The sequence below is a fragment of the Ornithorhynchus anatinus genome, chromosome 7, assembly GCF_004115215.2.
Source record: "Ornithorhynchus anatinus isolate Pmale09 chromosome 7, mOrnAna1.pri.v4, whole genome shotgun sequence".
Taxonomy (NCBI): Eukaryota; Metazoa; Chordata; class Mammalia; order Monotremata; family Ornithorhynchidae; genus Ornithorhynchus; species Ornithorhynchus anatinus.
In genome coordinates this window covers 3897406-3913541 of record NC_041734.1, presented here as the reverse complement: position 1 = coordinate 3913541, position 16136 = coordinate 3897406, and the positions used below count along the sequence as shown (strand labels likewise).

At 38.3% G+C, this 16136-nt stretch overlaps 1 protein-coding gene across 2 annotated transcripts in view; it reads right to left on the bottom strand.

The window, feature by feature from the left end:
* The window catches only part of ARFGEF1 (ADP ribosylation factor guanine nucleotide exchange factor 1), an 81144-nt gene that overhangs the window by 15920 nt on the left and 49088 nt on the right, over positions 1–16136 (bottom strand). For both annotated transcript variants that reach the window (XM_029068347.2, XM_029068348.2), the window contains exons 18-28: positions 14326–14497; positions 13650–13801; positions 11873–12001; positions 8732–8890; positions 8339–8489; positions 6199–6289; positions 3422–3462; positions 3154–3323; positions 2615–2766; positions 2291–2463; positions 441–601 (exon numbers count right to left, since the gene is read on the bottom strand). In XM_029068347.2, coding sequence (XP_028924180.1) covers positions 441–601; positions 2291–2463; positions 2615–2766; positions 3154–3323; positions 3422–3462; positions 6199–6289; positions 8339–8489; positions 8732–8890; positions 11873–12001; positions 13650–13801; positions 14326–14497 — 1551 coding nt within the window. The remainder of the gene's footprint in view (positions 1–440; positions 602–2290; positions 2464–2614; positions 2767–3153; positions 3324–3421; positions 3463–6198; positions 6290–8338; positions 8490–8731; positions 8891–11872; positions 12002–13649; positions 13802–14325; positions 14498–16136) is intronic.

Sequence of the window (16136 nt, the reverse complement as noted above, 5' to 3'; positions counted from 1 at the left end):
TATAATATTCTCGACTTTTCCCGCCCCCTCCCCCATCCAGCCATCCCACTGACAACTTGGGGGGTACCTCATAGCAGTCACCAAAACCACTAGGTACCAATTTTTAATCGAGTTAACTTCCAAGCCAATCATTGAGCATACAATAGGAAGCACAAAAATCATGACCTTACAAGTCTACAAGGCTACAACTGTATAGTTTCCACTGCATAGTTTCAGTCTTTTGGCACCGAATTGTGATGAAAAAGTAGTAATCGTTATCACCATTGAATGATTTTGCAATGATCTTTCAAGCAAACTGAGGGCTAATTTCCATTTTTAGGATGGTCAAGTCCTCACAGTCTCTCGACATCTCCCAGGTACAGCTTAAAGCTATGACAACCAGCTCTTTAACACTGAGCAAATGAAATCAATATAGATTCTTAAAAAAGGGGATATTATACCTGTGGCCTATCAGATACGTATTTTGCACAGTGGCGAATCAGACGAATTGCTTCCATACTTGTATCTGGGAATGCTGCATTACATGCAAATTCAGACAGACATTTCACTGCATCCTGAAAAGAATCAATGGTAGCTGGAAAGTGCTTCTCAAACACAATGGCTGAAAGAAAAAAGATGCCGAAACATGAATATACACAATTTTCCAAGTACTGAGAATTTAAAGCCGATAAAATTTCCAAAGTCACGTTAAATAAACTCCTCTCTAAATAAGCTGTGAAATAAACTCCCCTTCCTAGGCTTTAGCCGTTTCCCCCTCACGGATTTGATCAAAACCTCTCCCCTCCCTTTCTTATTAGAAGAGTGGAATGGTAACCCAGATCAGACCCTCAAAATATAGGTGGACTCTGTAGAGAAAGCCGAAGCAGGGCAGGTACAACCCCTGAGGCCAGGAAAAAACCCAACAACAACAAATGAAAAAATAAGACTTCCCGCTTCTCAGTGCTTCCTAAAGCAGCTGTTGGGTGAAACCACTTCTGTGGCCACAAGAAGGCTGAACTTCTCATTTATTAATGATCTTGTAAGAATTTAGGTTCTTGTCTTTAGCTTTAACATCTGTTTTCCCTTGTAGACTGGAAGCTCCTTGTGGGCGGGGATCGCATATACCAACTCTTTATAAGCATTCACTATAGTGCTCTGCCTACAATAAGCACTCAATAAATACCACTGATTGGTTCGTTGACTGAAAGAACTGAAAGAATACTTGTGCAGTTGTTTTTTTTTTAATTTTCTCCTTCAAGGCTAAAGTCATAGGCAGAGATAAATTTTCCACAACCCACACTCACAATATATGCTCTTGCCTAAGTGGGGCCTGGGAGAAACAGAATGGGGTCGCCTTGAGCAACTTAGCACCATTACTGGAAAAATAAATAGGATAGGTACTCTTTTCCCCGCATCTCCTCCTGCCCTCTCCCAAAATCCTATTTAAATTGGGAGTCCAGTATTTGTCTTTTGGAAACTAAGAGAAGCAGCACCCTGGGGTATGGAGAAGCCCTGCTTAGGATACATTGTTCACCTGACTGAAAGAAGAAGATGTGCACCGTTATCTAACTATACTGTGTGCTTGACAAGTGTTTTTGACCACATTTACCCTCAGAAGAAATCTGTGGAGATTCCGCCAATCCTCAGCTAAAATGAAAAAGAATCCTAACAGCTGAAAAGCAGATTGGTTTTCTAAGACAACATCCATTCAACCCTTCAGACAATATGTGCCAAAGCAAAGATAAAGTTCATCTTGAAAAATATTTCAGTCCTTACAAAAATGGATTCATCTGCAAAGCTTAACAGCCATCCAAAGGACAATACATGCAGAAAACAGACAATATCTTTTACCAAAAAAAAATATGCAACAAGGGACAGCTTCTCTGGTGCCATCTTCGACACCTCATATACACAGAGCAAGCATAAAGTTTTATTTCCTTGGAAAAACTATATTTCTTTTTCTAATTTTTTTTTTGCTTTTGTCTTAGGGGTTTCAAAATATTTTGGACAGCTTGGCATGCTTGGCTTACTTTTAAAAACGAATATTCACTGGTTTTGATGAAAAAAATAAAAACACTATTTTAGCACTCACAAGATGAGTGGCAATGCTTACTTTAGGTTGACTTTTAATATACTGCCTTACAACTAGCCCTTTGGGGGCATCTTCCGTAAAGAATGAACATTCACATTCAGAGTACAAAGGGGCTGAGCAGATGAAAGACTCTCAGCTGTACACGTTAAATGGTGCTATTTCAACATCGGTATAACTTTCCCCACACTTGACAAGATTTTTCTGTGGAACAGTACTCACTGACAATGTGCCCTGTCGTTTGAAATGCAAGTTCCACTATACTTTCATCCTGATCGGATGCAGCCAGGTGAAACACTGAGAAGATATTCTTCCAGCCTGAGCGAATATTAGCAGCTTGAGAATTAACCATCTGTGCTATACATCGTACAACCATGTCGCGAATGGTTGGAGACCTAAATGATGAACACACGACAACAATAAACTGTGCATGAAATGTAAACACCGACAAGACTTGCTTGCTATTTTTTATACATTTTAAATAAAAGCGCTCAAATCATATCAAGTCTGTTGCCTCGTCACAAGCGAGTCAATAATTACAGTTACCTGTTCCGCTTCATTATGTGTTCAAATGGCCTTAGGAAATCCTTTTGAAATCGGAAATTAGCAAGTTCCCCTTTCTCTAAGAATTTCATTGATAATTGCCTCAAGGAATCTACTGCAAAAATCGCTACATCTTCATTGGGATTGCAGCCAACCTAGAGGAGTGAAAGCAGAAGCACAGAGCATTAACGCCGACAAAAGCAGAGATCTTAGACCCTGGCATTTTATCAAATCTTCTCATTTGGAAATAATTATTACAGAACACTAAAGCCTGAGAGACTGTAAAATAAATAAGTCATATCTGTATCTTTCAGGGTACTGGTTTAGTCCATTTCAGCAAGAAAAAGATCTATAAAAATGGATATATTCAATCCTACCATGCTATTTGAAGAGAAGGTGGACAAAACTGTTAGCTAGACTTAACTGCCAGGAGATACTGAACAGGAGAAGAAAATAATTTAGGACTGCATCCACTTCAGAGTTTTAAACCCATATCATTGATTATCAAATGCATTCACCAGAGTCTGGATTAGCCCAAATACCTTATTGAAGTGATCTCCAATGACTTCCCAGATTCTAGACCACTGTAGTCTTATTCTACCCATGTTGTAATAAGAGATCTCAACTATCTTCTGAAGACTAAACATTCGGGGATGTGTGGTGGACAGCAATTCATCCATAGACACTGCGCAAAGCCAACGGACAAAATCCACTACAAAGTGAAAATAAATTGAAATTATATTTGCTCTTTGCCAAGGCTTTTCCAAAAACTAGTTTGCATAACAAGGATAACAACACTAACAGCCTTACCAATAGCATTTCCATCCAGCCTCGTTGATCCAGTAAATATTCTGCAAAAGTCACAATTTTAAAACTTATGAAAACATGTTTATAGAACCATTCATTCATTCAATCGTATTTATTGAGCGCTTACTGTGTGCAGAGCACTTTACTAAGCGCTTGGAAAGTACAATTCGGCAACAGATAGAGTCAATCCCTACCCAACAACCGGCTCACAGTCTAGAAGGGGGAGACAGAACAACAAAACAAGTAGACAAGCATCAATACCATCAAAATGAAGTGGCATATGCCTCTTGTTAATTAAAAATTCAAACCATCTTAAACCAAAAATGTATCAGCTATAAGCAGGAAAATCTGAAATTAGTTCTTCAACACTTATTATGGCTATAGTACTAATAAGTGAATTCTGGATATACTTCTCTTTTTCTCCATTTAATTCATTTTATAGTCCAGGACACCATTCCCTTTTTCATTATTTCCATCACCCAATGTCCCCCTAACCAACTCTGCATTCCTACTTTCCCACAGAAGATTAATACTGTGATCAAGTTTTAACTGCAATTCATAAAACTTGGTTTTATAAAGCAGACCAGGGCACAAAGAAGAACTCTATGTGACAGTAAGACTACAGAGCTGCAATATATATCTCACAAGGCTGTAACAACACAACATTAATGAGACCAAACAAATAAGAGACTGTCACAGAGCAGACACATTTCACAAGTATTTACAAGTTCACTACTTACTCTTATTATCTGACATACTGACATTCCCCAATAAGAAATATCAGACTTCCTTATACAAAATCTCCAAGTTTTTCAGGTATATATGTTTCTGGAGTTTCTTTCACTTAAATTAGAAAATGGATGTCTCATCTCAGCCTTGCAGGTAGCTCTACTTACCAAAGGCAATTGTAAGGCTTGGTGAGGCCTTCTTTGACTAAGTCCTCACTTCCCGTTCTCCCTCTCCCTTCTGGGTCCCCTACTTGGATCTATACCCTTTAAGCACTTCATATTCACTCCTCACTCAGCCCAACAGCACTTAGATATAGAGCCACAATTTATTTTTATGTCCATTAACTCCTTGTGGGCAGGGAGTTTGTCTATCAACTCTATTGAACTGTATTCTCCCAAGTGTTTAGTATAGTGCTCTGCATACAAAAAGCACCCAATAAATACAATTGATTGATTGACTAAGTTAGGGATGGGAGAAATGGCAGAGTATAAGAATTTTACATAGGCCAACATTATGTATATATATATACATATATATATAACAGTGCTTTGCACATAGTAAGCGCTTAACAAATGCCATCATTATTATATTCATTCATTCATTCAATAGTATTTATTGAGCACTTACTATGTGCAGAGCACTGTACTAAGCGCTTGGAACGTACAATTCAGCAACAGATAGAGACAATCCCTGCCCATTGACGGGCTTACAGTCTAATTGGGGTAATATAATTATCTATAAAGTACATATATGCATACATTTACGTAAATATACGTGTGTGTGTATAGATATGTATCTTCTGTATTTTTTCAGGGTTGTAAAGGTTTTCATGCTTTTCTCCCCCATTAGAATGTAAGTTCCTTGTGGGCAGAGAACATGTCACTTGATTACTTTGGATTTTTCAATTGTCTAGTACTGCACCAATGCACCAAACGAGGCCCCAAGAAACACCACCACCTCCACCATTAACAACTACTGTTCTACTACGACTCCTACTGTGTCTGCTCATGCCCATCTTTTCCTCCCCCCTTCAGAAAGATTCCAGCAGGTGACCTTGAAACTTTTCTTTTTGTTAGCTGCTAAACTGTTATTCATACAGATATATAAAATCAGGTACAGGATTTTTATGAACTACGACTGCAACGCATTCCCTCATGCTTAGTACAGGAGCCTCAAAACTGTAGAGGAGGGACTGGGACTAGGAAGAGCTAGAATTCTTGTGCTTCCTTCTATTCACATTTTCACAAAGTCTTATGGAAAATGATGAAAAGTACATTCAAGAGGAAAACACTCCAACTGTCAGAAGTAAAAGTGTCTATTAAAGCCTTTGCTAAGAATTATTACTCCAGAGAAATGCAACTTTCAATTACAGCCAGTGCAGTAAGAGGCTGACTGCAAGATGGTGCTGGGAGGCAGATAAAAACCAAGCGTTCTTAAAGGGGAGCCCAAATGAATCTAGTTTACAGAGTTAGTCAAGTCTGACAAGAATGCCAGATGGGACTTCATCAATCCATCCTGACTGGCATTTGCCCCATCTCTAACTGGGTTGGGCCCTGATGAGCACCTCCAGAACAAGTTGCCGCTTCTGTTTGGAGCTGCTGCTCCACTGACCGGCACCCAGTGGATCTTGGGCCCCACTGCTCATACTGACTGTCCATCTTCACCTAGAAAAAAGGCCACACAACTTGGAGACAATGACTGCAACACAGACACGTCCCATCCATTTACTCTTTGCTCGCTTGGAGAAGGGTGTGAGAATGTGGTAAAAGCTGCTGGCTGCCCTGGACATGTGCATTCTACAATTTTACCAAGGGATGAGCCAATTAAAATAAATTTCAGAAAGGAAACAAGCATTTATATTCTAAGTCACAGAGGTCACTAATTTCTACTTGCAAGTTTCATTTTCATCTATCTTTTCTTGTCATCTACTGAATTCAAATTCCAGAGACTTTTGCTCCTTAAAATTTCAAAGTGCTCTAATGTATCATTGAATTAGTTCAGGAACACAGCTCACCCAGTAATCTGTTGAGAAAGGAAACTAGGTATCTTACCTATCAACGGCAACGACAACACTCTGCGAACTGGTTTCTCCAATGGATTCCTGAATACTTGCTATCTGCTTCCAATCTACATTTCCTCCAACTATCATGACATAAAAAAAAATTAAAAACTATTTTCAATGGAAATATAATTATGCAATATATTTCAAAGTACTCAATTCAGGATGGCTAATTTCTGAATATATCTCACAAGGTTGTAACAACACAACATTAATGAGACCAAACACATAAGAGACTGTGTCACAAAGCAGACCCATTTCACAAGTATTTACAAGTTCACTACTTACTCTTATTGATTACCTGACAAAGTACTCAATTCAGGATGGCTAATTTCTGAAGACAATGTAATTCCTAAATGTTCATCCTTTACATATTAAAAACTATGTTTGACACAAACAAACCTGGGAAAAAATAACTTTGAGTGGTCCACTAACTTTGCCATAGCTTATAGGATTGTTGAGGTGACCTAATTTCGAGGCAAAATTTTTTGAGCAGATTTTGTTAAAAAAATGTATTTACCAAATGCTAAATTGCATTTCATGCACTTTAAATTGCATAAAATTGCCTATCCTTTTTGGTACAAAGCTATATCTACATTTTCTCTTTAAGTATAATACTATCTCATCAAATACAGCCAAAGAGTCTATTTGATAAATAATGTATAGTTTCCAACGATTCATGTGGTTTAAAAAAAGAAATATATACCATATGAACACTTAACTTTGTTACAAAGAATTTTATAAATCCATTTTATACCTCAAAGCCATATATTCTGTCCTTAACTCACACACATCATTTGTCCATAACTTAGATGAAACTAAGAGTCTAGGCTTCCTAGTATAAATGGCATGAAAGTACAAAATACACAACTAGAGATGTACAGGCCAAATTATCAGTTATACAAAGGATAAAGAACTTGGGAATACTGTTGGAGAAGGAGATTTCTAGTGTGAATATACTGGGAAAAATAACACTAATTCTGAGAAAATGATAAAATATTTTCAGAGCACTTTTTGGTTCTTTTGCTTGATAAATCAGTTACAAAACAAGATAATCGGATACAGACCTGAATTATATAGATCTAAAGTTTCTTTTGCAATTTACTCCACTTTAAAAAGCACTAAAATCCAAAGGAGGAGACTGTCCTACATGTGATAGTGACCCACGGTAACAGTAATTTTTAGTGAGCCCTTCATTACAAGATCTCAAAGTTTTAATCCAGGAGTTCCTAGGCATTTGCTGTTGGCACAAACCATGGACCATGATTCTGCCCCTACCCAGCCAATGGTGCTGTCTTATCTCTTTGGTCATCAGGAAATACAGCCTACCCGGCCACCATCCACATCCTGCTGAAAAGCCCAGATGGCTATCAGTTGTTGGTCAGACTCTCTACTGCTTTAAGTTTGGTTGCCAACTACTGCATCATTCACAGGGCTTTCCCTAACCCATCTTCTGGGACTAGGAATACTAAGGAGCTATTATACTGCACTGTGCTTAGAACAGTGCTTGGCACATATTAAGCACTTAACAAATGCCATCATCATTATTATTATTATTATTATTATTAACTGAGGCATTTCCAGATAGACTCTCAATGGCCAAAAGGAGAAAATGTTTATTAATCAAAGCATTTCATTATATAGTCATGCCTGCAATGACCATCTCCCCCACCCACCATGTTCATTTTCAAAGGGAAAAAAACACTATAAATTAAATGATAAATTTAGAGAAGTGGTTGTGTGACTGGAGCAAAACACATGAACACCTGAACCTGTCGGTCCCCCCTTTCATGCCCCTCCCACCTGGGTCACCGTTTGTGCCCTTTTAGGAGGTAAAAATTCCCGCTCCAGAATATGTAATGCCTTCCTTTCCCCAAAGACAACTCATCTCCTAGGCCAACTACCTGGACATAGGGAAGGACTTCTGTTGTGTCTAACAAGAGACCATGATGATTGACGGGGGAGACCTCTCAAGATGAGGAAGACCTCTAAGCAACTTGACATATTACCTACTTCCACAAGTTTTATTCGGCTGTTACAGGAAATTCATAACCCTGAGGGGAGAAACACTGAGTTTTCTTAATATGTATAAATCAAGTCTGTACACAAAGTCAGCATTTGGAAAAGCTCACCTAGTCCCAGACCTACAAATTCATCAGGAGCTTGATCCTTTGTTCCAGTGAAAGAGCCTTCTCTCCCTCGTACAGTTCCAGAAATGTATCTTGGTTTCACCCCAGTTCCTATTAGTTGTGCTAGCTCCAGCTGACTGATGCATTTCAGAATCTTAATTACACAAAAAAGACCACAGATCATTTAAATGTCAGCAGTGAGGACTTCACTCTATTCAATTTTACTAAAAACCACTCATCCTAAATGTATCTAAGTAAATTGTCCTTAAGAACAATGCCTTGAGAATCGTGCTCAGTGTCAGAAACAGGACAAGACTCTAAAGTTATACTGAATATCAGCTCTTTTTACAAAACAAAATACATTAACCACATACGACCATAATAAAGTCTTTATACCTCATGCCATGAATTTCCTAAATAATTTCCATCTGTATGAGCCACGGTAATCAGGGTTTTTATTGTGTCGATATTCTTCTGTTTCATTTCAGTAATCCCAGAACTCACAGTAAGTAAAGTAAATCTTGCAAGTGCCTGGACATAAGCATCTCTTTCAAGCTGCAAAAGGAGGACACAACATAGAAGGTCTATATTTCTGAATGATTCAGTAACTTCCTGTTTACTAACCTATCTGTCTACTTTTCATTTATTTATACGACACTAAAATCCTATTAAACATTTCTTGAATAAAGTCTCATAATATTGCTAGGTTTTTTTCTTTAACTGGACATGAATAAAGCACCAAAAGCTTAAGAAAAAAATGATAGTCATGGCTGGAGGCAAAGTTCCTGAATGTCAGAGCTAAGGTGTGTTTAATAACAGTATTGTCAAAAGCAATGATAGTAACCAAAGATAAAAATACATTTTATTTTGCTTCTCATTCCAGGTCACAAACAATATTTTTAAACTTGAACTCCACCAAATGGAAGAAACAGTCATAATCAGACTACTAAACAAATAGTACATGCCCAATAAATGTCAACAGTGAATATATGAAAAACAAACATTTAGATCAGGAAAAGGCATGGTGTTTTGAATCTTTTTTTCTTGTTTACAACAAGTTATTCTCACCCCAGCATCTCCAAAGAGCTACCCAGCCTGATAAATTGTGGAAAATTTACCTAGTCTAGTGGTCAATTGGCGGTTTTCCTAAAAAAATTAAAATTGAACTACTGCTAACTTCAATCTGTGACTCACCATCTCAAGGGTAGTCTTGATTTTTCTGCCCCTCATGACTTCCACCTGAGAATTTTCTTCCCAACTCCTCCCCTGACACTTGGACTAACAGCCTTGAGTATATACAAATGGTATATCTCCCCTGGACTATTTAATGTTTAATTTTCAATACTTGGTTATATAGTCCTCATAGTCCTAGAGGTAGAAGATCCAGTTCTAGGATCTTCTACTTGGTAGAAAAAAGCACCGGTTAAAATTAACTGTGAAGCAATTAGCTGAACACACAGTTCTAAATAGACATCTGATGGATGGCAGGATGGAGTTTCAAGAAAAATCAGTAGAACATGCAGCATCCAAGAAAAACAGAATTCCAGTTTCTTCCACATGGATGTTGTTAACATTCAACAATCATAAAGTGCCAGGGAAATCTGTAGTACTCCATGTGGAAAAGCCCCCTCAGATCCTCAGATTCCCCTCAGAAATCCTATGTCAAATAAATACTCATTTATAAGAAACCACATCATTTATAGCTGTTGGTACAGTGCAAAGGGTAGTTTGGTGGGAATCAGGAGACCTGGGTTCTAATTCAGGCTCTGTCTGCTGGAGCCTATGACATCAACAATGTAGAGTGCTGACCAAAGATCTTCCTAGGGTCACCTTGCTCTATTTTTTTATCCTTCTGGCCACAAACCACAGAGGAATACAACTGCCCAGTCAGCAGCAGCATCTTTGAAAAGACGTGCAACTGTGAATAAATGAAAGCTCCAATGCTTCATTTTAGTAGTAATTGTATTTACTGGGTGGACAGCACCATATTGAGTATGGTCAAAGAAAAGAAGAAGTAAATAAAAAAAAATCAAATTTGGCAAATGCCTTTTTGATTAGAAAACAAAAACATCAAACTAAATTATAAGAACTTTAAGATGAGCATAAAAGTCCATAAAAATGTATATTATATCAGTTTGGTCTTACAAGGAAATCCTATGTTCAAATAAATGTTCATTTATAAGAAACCACAGCATTTATAGCTGTTGGTGCAGTGCAAAGGGCAGTCTTGTAGGAATCAGGAGACCTGGGTTCTAATTCGGGCTCTGTCTGCTGGAGCCTATGACCAATAGTGAAGGGTGCTGACCAAAGATCTTCCTAAGGTACCCTACATAGTCAGAGAGCCAGCAGAAATCCTAAAAAATAGCTGGCTAAAGTGGGCAGCAAAGATTGCAGCAACTTCGAAGATAACCACCTGCTAGGACATGGCACTACAGAACAGCCCTGGCTTTGTGCTGTAGTTACTTAGGCTTGTAAATGGTCTTGCAGAGAAAAATCCTCTTTGCAATGTGCTATACTTCTGCCCCTCAACTTGTTCATTACATCGGTGCCCCAGTGGTTATTTGGCTGGCAGAAAAGAGAGAATACGAGTAATACCGGGCAAATCACTAGAATAAACTTCTCTGTGGGTTCCTGGCACTGAAGTCTCAGGAATGAGGCTATTCTGTTGTTCCTGAGAGAAGACTTCATCCATCCAGTCACAGATGACTTCTTCAAGACACGTATAAACCATCACTCCACCTTCAGAGCATTACCAAGGTCACCGCTTCTCCAAGATGTCTTCCCTGATTAAGCTCTCTTTTCCCCGGTTCACTCTTCCTTCTGCATTGTCTATGCAACTCAATTTGTGATCTCTGGACACTTGATATTCTCTCTACCCCCAACCTTACAGCATTTATGTATATATCTTTAAGTTATACATTATAAATTATTTATTGATATGTCTGTTTCCCCCTCTAGACTGTAAGCTCTTTATAATAATGATAATGATGGTATTGTTTAAACACTTACTAAGTGCCAAGCACTGTTCTAAGCATTGGGGTAGATACAGGCTAATCAGGTTGTCCCACGTGGGGCTCACAGTCTTAATCCCCATTTTACAGATGAGGGAACTGAGGCACACAGAAGTCAAGTGACTTGACCCGAGTCACACAGCTGACAAGTTGGCAGAGCTGGGATTAGAACCCACAACCTCTGACTCCCAAGCCCGGGCTCTTGCCACTAAGCCATGCTGCTTCTCTGATGGGCAGGGAACGTGTCTGCTAATTCTGGTGTATTGTCCTTCCCCAAGTTCTTAGTACAGTGCTCTGCGTGTAGTATGTACTCAATTAACACAATTGGTTGACTCAGAGAAAGTTTCGTGAGCCAATCAATGATAGAAACCAATCAATCACTGACACTGAGCACTTACTGTGTGCAGAGCACTGTACTAAGCAGTTGGGAGAGTACGATATAGCACAGTTGGTAGGCACATTTCCTGCGCATAGGAGCTTGCAAGTCTAGAGGGATCAAGTCTTCAGTTTTTATAGACAATCTTACCTGAATGCTGAAAATACAGGCAATCCGGATTGCACATCGAATGCCCTCCAAACAAAGAGATGCAACTTCAGTGTCATCACAGTCTTGCAGGCCCACACTGAATGCAGCCAGAAATGGAGTCCAGGCCAACTAGAAGTAGTAAAAATTTAACAAAGAATGGGGGTTCAGACTGTTCATACAAAGGATGAGATTATGATGACATGAAATGCTTTGAGAGTTTTCAGAGAGCCTAAAGTTTTGAAAAAAGACATTGTGGGCTTTTTACACATTGTAATTTAGCAGCTATAAGGGGCAGAAGAAGAGAAATGAACAAAGCTACATAGGAACAGTTTAAAATGTGAGAATACCTTCAAATCAGTTAAATTTAGAGCTACCTAGCTCAAACTAAAACTAAAAAGTCAATCCATAGTAAGCTTTCTGTCATGCTATAATGACCAAGTGCCTTGTCCCCCATCTGCTGCACAGCCTCAAAATAAATCACTGGCTTGCCATCACCTCTCATGTTCAAACACCTTATTGAGGCTTTTAAACATTTAAACAAATCCGCACCTTCAATTCGCTTCCACAAACCTATTCTTCTTCCTCTCTGTTTCAAGAAGTAGTCTTTTTCTTAGCAACATGGATTAGTGGAAACTGCGTGGGCCTAAGAGTCAGAAGACCTGGGTTCTAATCCCAGCTCTGCCACTTGCCTGATGGGTGACCCTGAGCAAATTACTTAACTTCTCTCTGTCTCAGTTTTCTCATCTGTAAAATGGGGAGTAAATGTCTGTTCTCCCTACCCCTTACACTGTGAGCGTCATGTGGGACAGGGACTTTATCTGACCTGATTATTTTGTATCTACTCCAGCGCTTAGGACAGTATTTGGCAAATAGTATGCACTTAACAAAGCACTGAACTATCTTAGAATCACAGTTAAATAACCAATGCTCTCAAAACTCATTTTCAGTATAACCAAGTATCTGTAATATGGGCTCTTAAAGCTAAGAGGGAATTTCAAAGTTGACCTTTAAGAAGGAATTAATACTCATCTAGATTTATGTTGAAAACATTCAGTCTCAGTGATGAAGTGTGCTGGTGTTTTTTGCACTCTCTCTTTTGAAAGTCCAAAAAAGAGAAAGCAAGAGAATGACGATGTGGAGGACATACACTGATACTGTGATGTCATCACCAAAGAAAGTCCTATGTATATTTATTTGAAAACTGCACCACTGAAGTACTTTCATTCTTGTACTTTTACTAATTGAAAAGGGCTAAGCTTTCACCTGGGATTTAATTAAGCTAATTGTTACAATGGAACCATTACTGCAGAAACCACCACCAAAAAAAACCCTGCCTGAATTAGGAAGTCACCCAAAATGTTGTATTTTCCAAATATATCTTCCACAGCAATCCTTAGCCCCAACCCTTGCCTAGATATTTCCTAAAACATTCCTTTAATTTTCCTTTTAATGTGACACCTCTCACTCTTCAAATCCACAGCATTTCATACTTCGCAACCTGTAATTTTTACAAACATCCACACACACACTCCTCTATGGCCCATCCCCGTCACCATGCCTGTCTCCATCCTAATCGGTCCCTGGGGCCCACAGCAGAATTAGAACTGGTTGCTTCCCATCGTGATTTAGAGAACTTTAAAACGGAAGATTATTTTCCTTAGCTTACACTTTATAGAGGGAATGCAAACCTATTCCTATAAGGGATTTCTAATAAAAGCCATTAAAATTATAACCATGCATAAACATTACCAAAGGCACAAACATAAAAAAAACTCACCTTAAACATAGGTCTCACATGCTCCAGATGTGTTGCACTGGTAAAAGGTGCTTGAACGTGACTTACTGCCTCCATGAGGGCTTTAGCCGTCTTAGCCATCTGTTCCATTTCCAAGTTGTACAAAAGTCTTCTCTGTTTTTCACTGGCTACATCTGTCAAAAAAAATTCAAAAACATTTCTAGGTAGAGGGAATGATACCACAGACATGCTACTGAAATTTTATCAAGTAAACTGGCCCCTGGTCATCTTTTACAATGCTAATATTAACCTTTGCTTAACTTTATTCTTTCATTGGGCTTAAAACGGTATACATGTTTGGGCTTCAGTAGTACTAGCGGCAAATTGATGAAAATACATCCAAGACGATTGCAGTATGAAAATCCTTTAGTCCAAGAAGCATCTTCAGTTTTTTCCCCTTTCTAAAAGGAAACTTGCATTGTTAAAAGTATTTTACTTGTTAGTTCTTATGCAAATCCAGTTAATTGGGGATAAACTGGGAATTACTTGACCATTTTTCTCCAATCACACAAAACAAGTAACTAATTTCAATGTGTGACAATTATATGATCAGTGCATAGATCTAATAATAAGCTGATATATGCAGTTGTACTTTTACATAATAATATTCCATATCCTTTCTTGGGAAAATCTCTGATCTATTCATTTGGGAACTTACTCTGTTTACTTGATTTTGTAGGTATTGTTAGTTCTTTTGTTTCTTTCATTGAAATCTTCTTTCCTGCTATTTCATTATAGATAGCTGACAGATATTCTTCAGGAAGGTCCTTACTGTCATTAATGCCTCTATTCATCTTAATATACTGTTCCTTTGTCATTTTATTCTTTACCTGGAATTAAAACAAGTGTAAGAAACTAAGAGAAAATTTGGAAAGTGTCAGGTGATAGTCTTAACAAAATCTGAGTCGGGAATAATAATAACAGTAATAAAATAATAATAACAATGATGATGATGATGATGATGATGACAATTGTGGTATTTGTTAAGCGCTTACTCTGTACCAGGCAGTGAGCTAAGTGCTGGGGTAGAAACAAGCTAATCAGGTTCGACAAAGTCCCTGTCCCACACAGGGCTCACAGTCTTAATCCCCATTTTGCAGACGAGGTAACTGAAGTACAGAGAAGTGAAATTTGACTTTCCCAAGGTCAACAGCAGACAAGCGGCGGAGCCGGTATCAGAATCTAGGTCCTTCTGACTCCCAGGCCCATGATCTATCATTACGCCATGCTGCTTCTCTGGAAAAGAGTTTACCAAAATCCTTTAAACTCTGAGTCTCTCATATACCAATTCGCCATGACTAAAGACTCCGATTGTGAATTAAGTGCCTTATCCATAAGCCATACAATTTCAGAAAGAAAAACACAGAAAAAATGCAAAATTGTAATTATCTCAAAAAAAAGAATTAAGAATATAATGAAATTAGAGTTTAAGAGTTTTTTCAACCAAGTGCATAGAAATAAAAATGTAGTAGTGGCCAGTTGTTACTGTTGCCTGCTACAGATGAAAAAAAAAAAATACAAAATTACCTCTATGGGACAAATTAAATTGTGACCTCTGGAACATTGATGTCTTTGGGAAAGTAGAAAAGAAAAATTATGCATCCATGTTCACGTGAAATGTTGTAAATTGTAATGATAAAATAAAAAGTCAAACCCCTGATAATATTCAATAATAGAGACACATAAACAGACATTGTAATTTGCCATTTGAGGATTACAAGAACTTTCTCTAAAAGAAAGTCTCATTAAATTTTCCTTGTCTCGCTCAGGCAATTGATCAATCATTTTGTTTTCACCAAAGGCCTGGGAAGCAGTGTGACCTAATGGATACAGCCCAGGCCTGGGAGTCATAAGGCCCTGGGTTCTAATCCCCACTCTGCCACTTGTTTGCTGTTGACCTTGGGCAAGTCACTTCACTTCTCTGGACCTCCATTCCCTCATCTGTAAAATGGGGATTAAGACTGAGAGCTCACGTGGGACAGGGACTGTGTCCAATCTGATTATCTTGTATCTACTCCAGCACTTAGTACAGCGTCTAGCATCCAAAAAAAGGCCTGCAAAAGTAGTGAGCCACATAAGAACATTCAGACGATAATTGGATGCAGTTATAATTTTAATTCAGATTTAGTCTTTCCAAAAATACACTGTAGGTAAATGAGAAAAAGGGAAAACAAGTGCTTCTTTGGCAAGAATTACAAAACAAAATGGTATCGAAAGCCTTTTTTAGTGCTGGCAACTGCATTTCTTAAAACAGATCATGTAACATAAAAGGGAATGGAGCCACTTACAATGCATAATTAAGAAAGCGTTTTTGAAGCCATGGCACTAAAGCCAAAATGAAGTGATAGAAGTGACAGAAGCCTGGTTTAGGGCGGTCCAGATTACCACTCAAAATGTGTCCCCAGAAAATAAACATAAGTGTACAACTGCAGAAAAGGCAACAGGGAGGTGAAAAGGGAAGATTAAGAG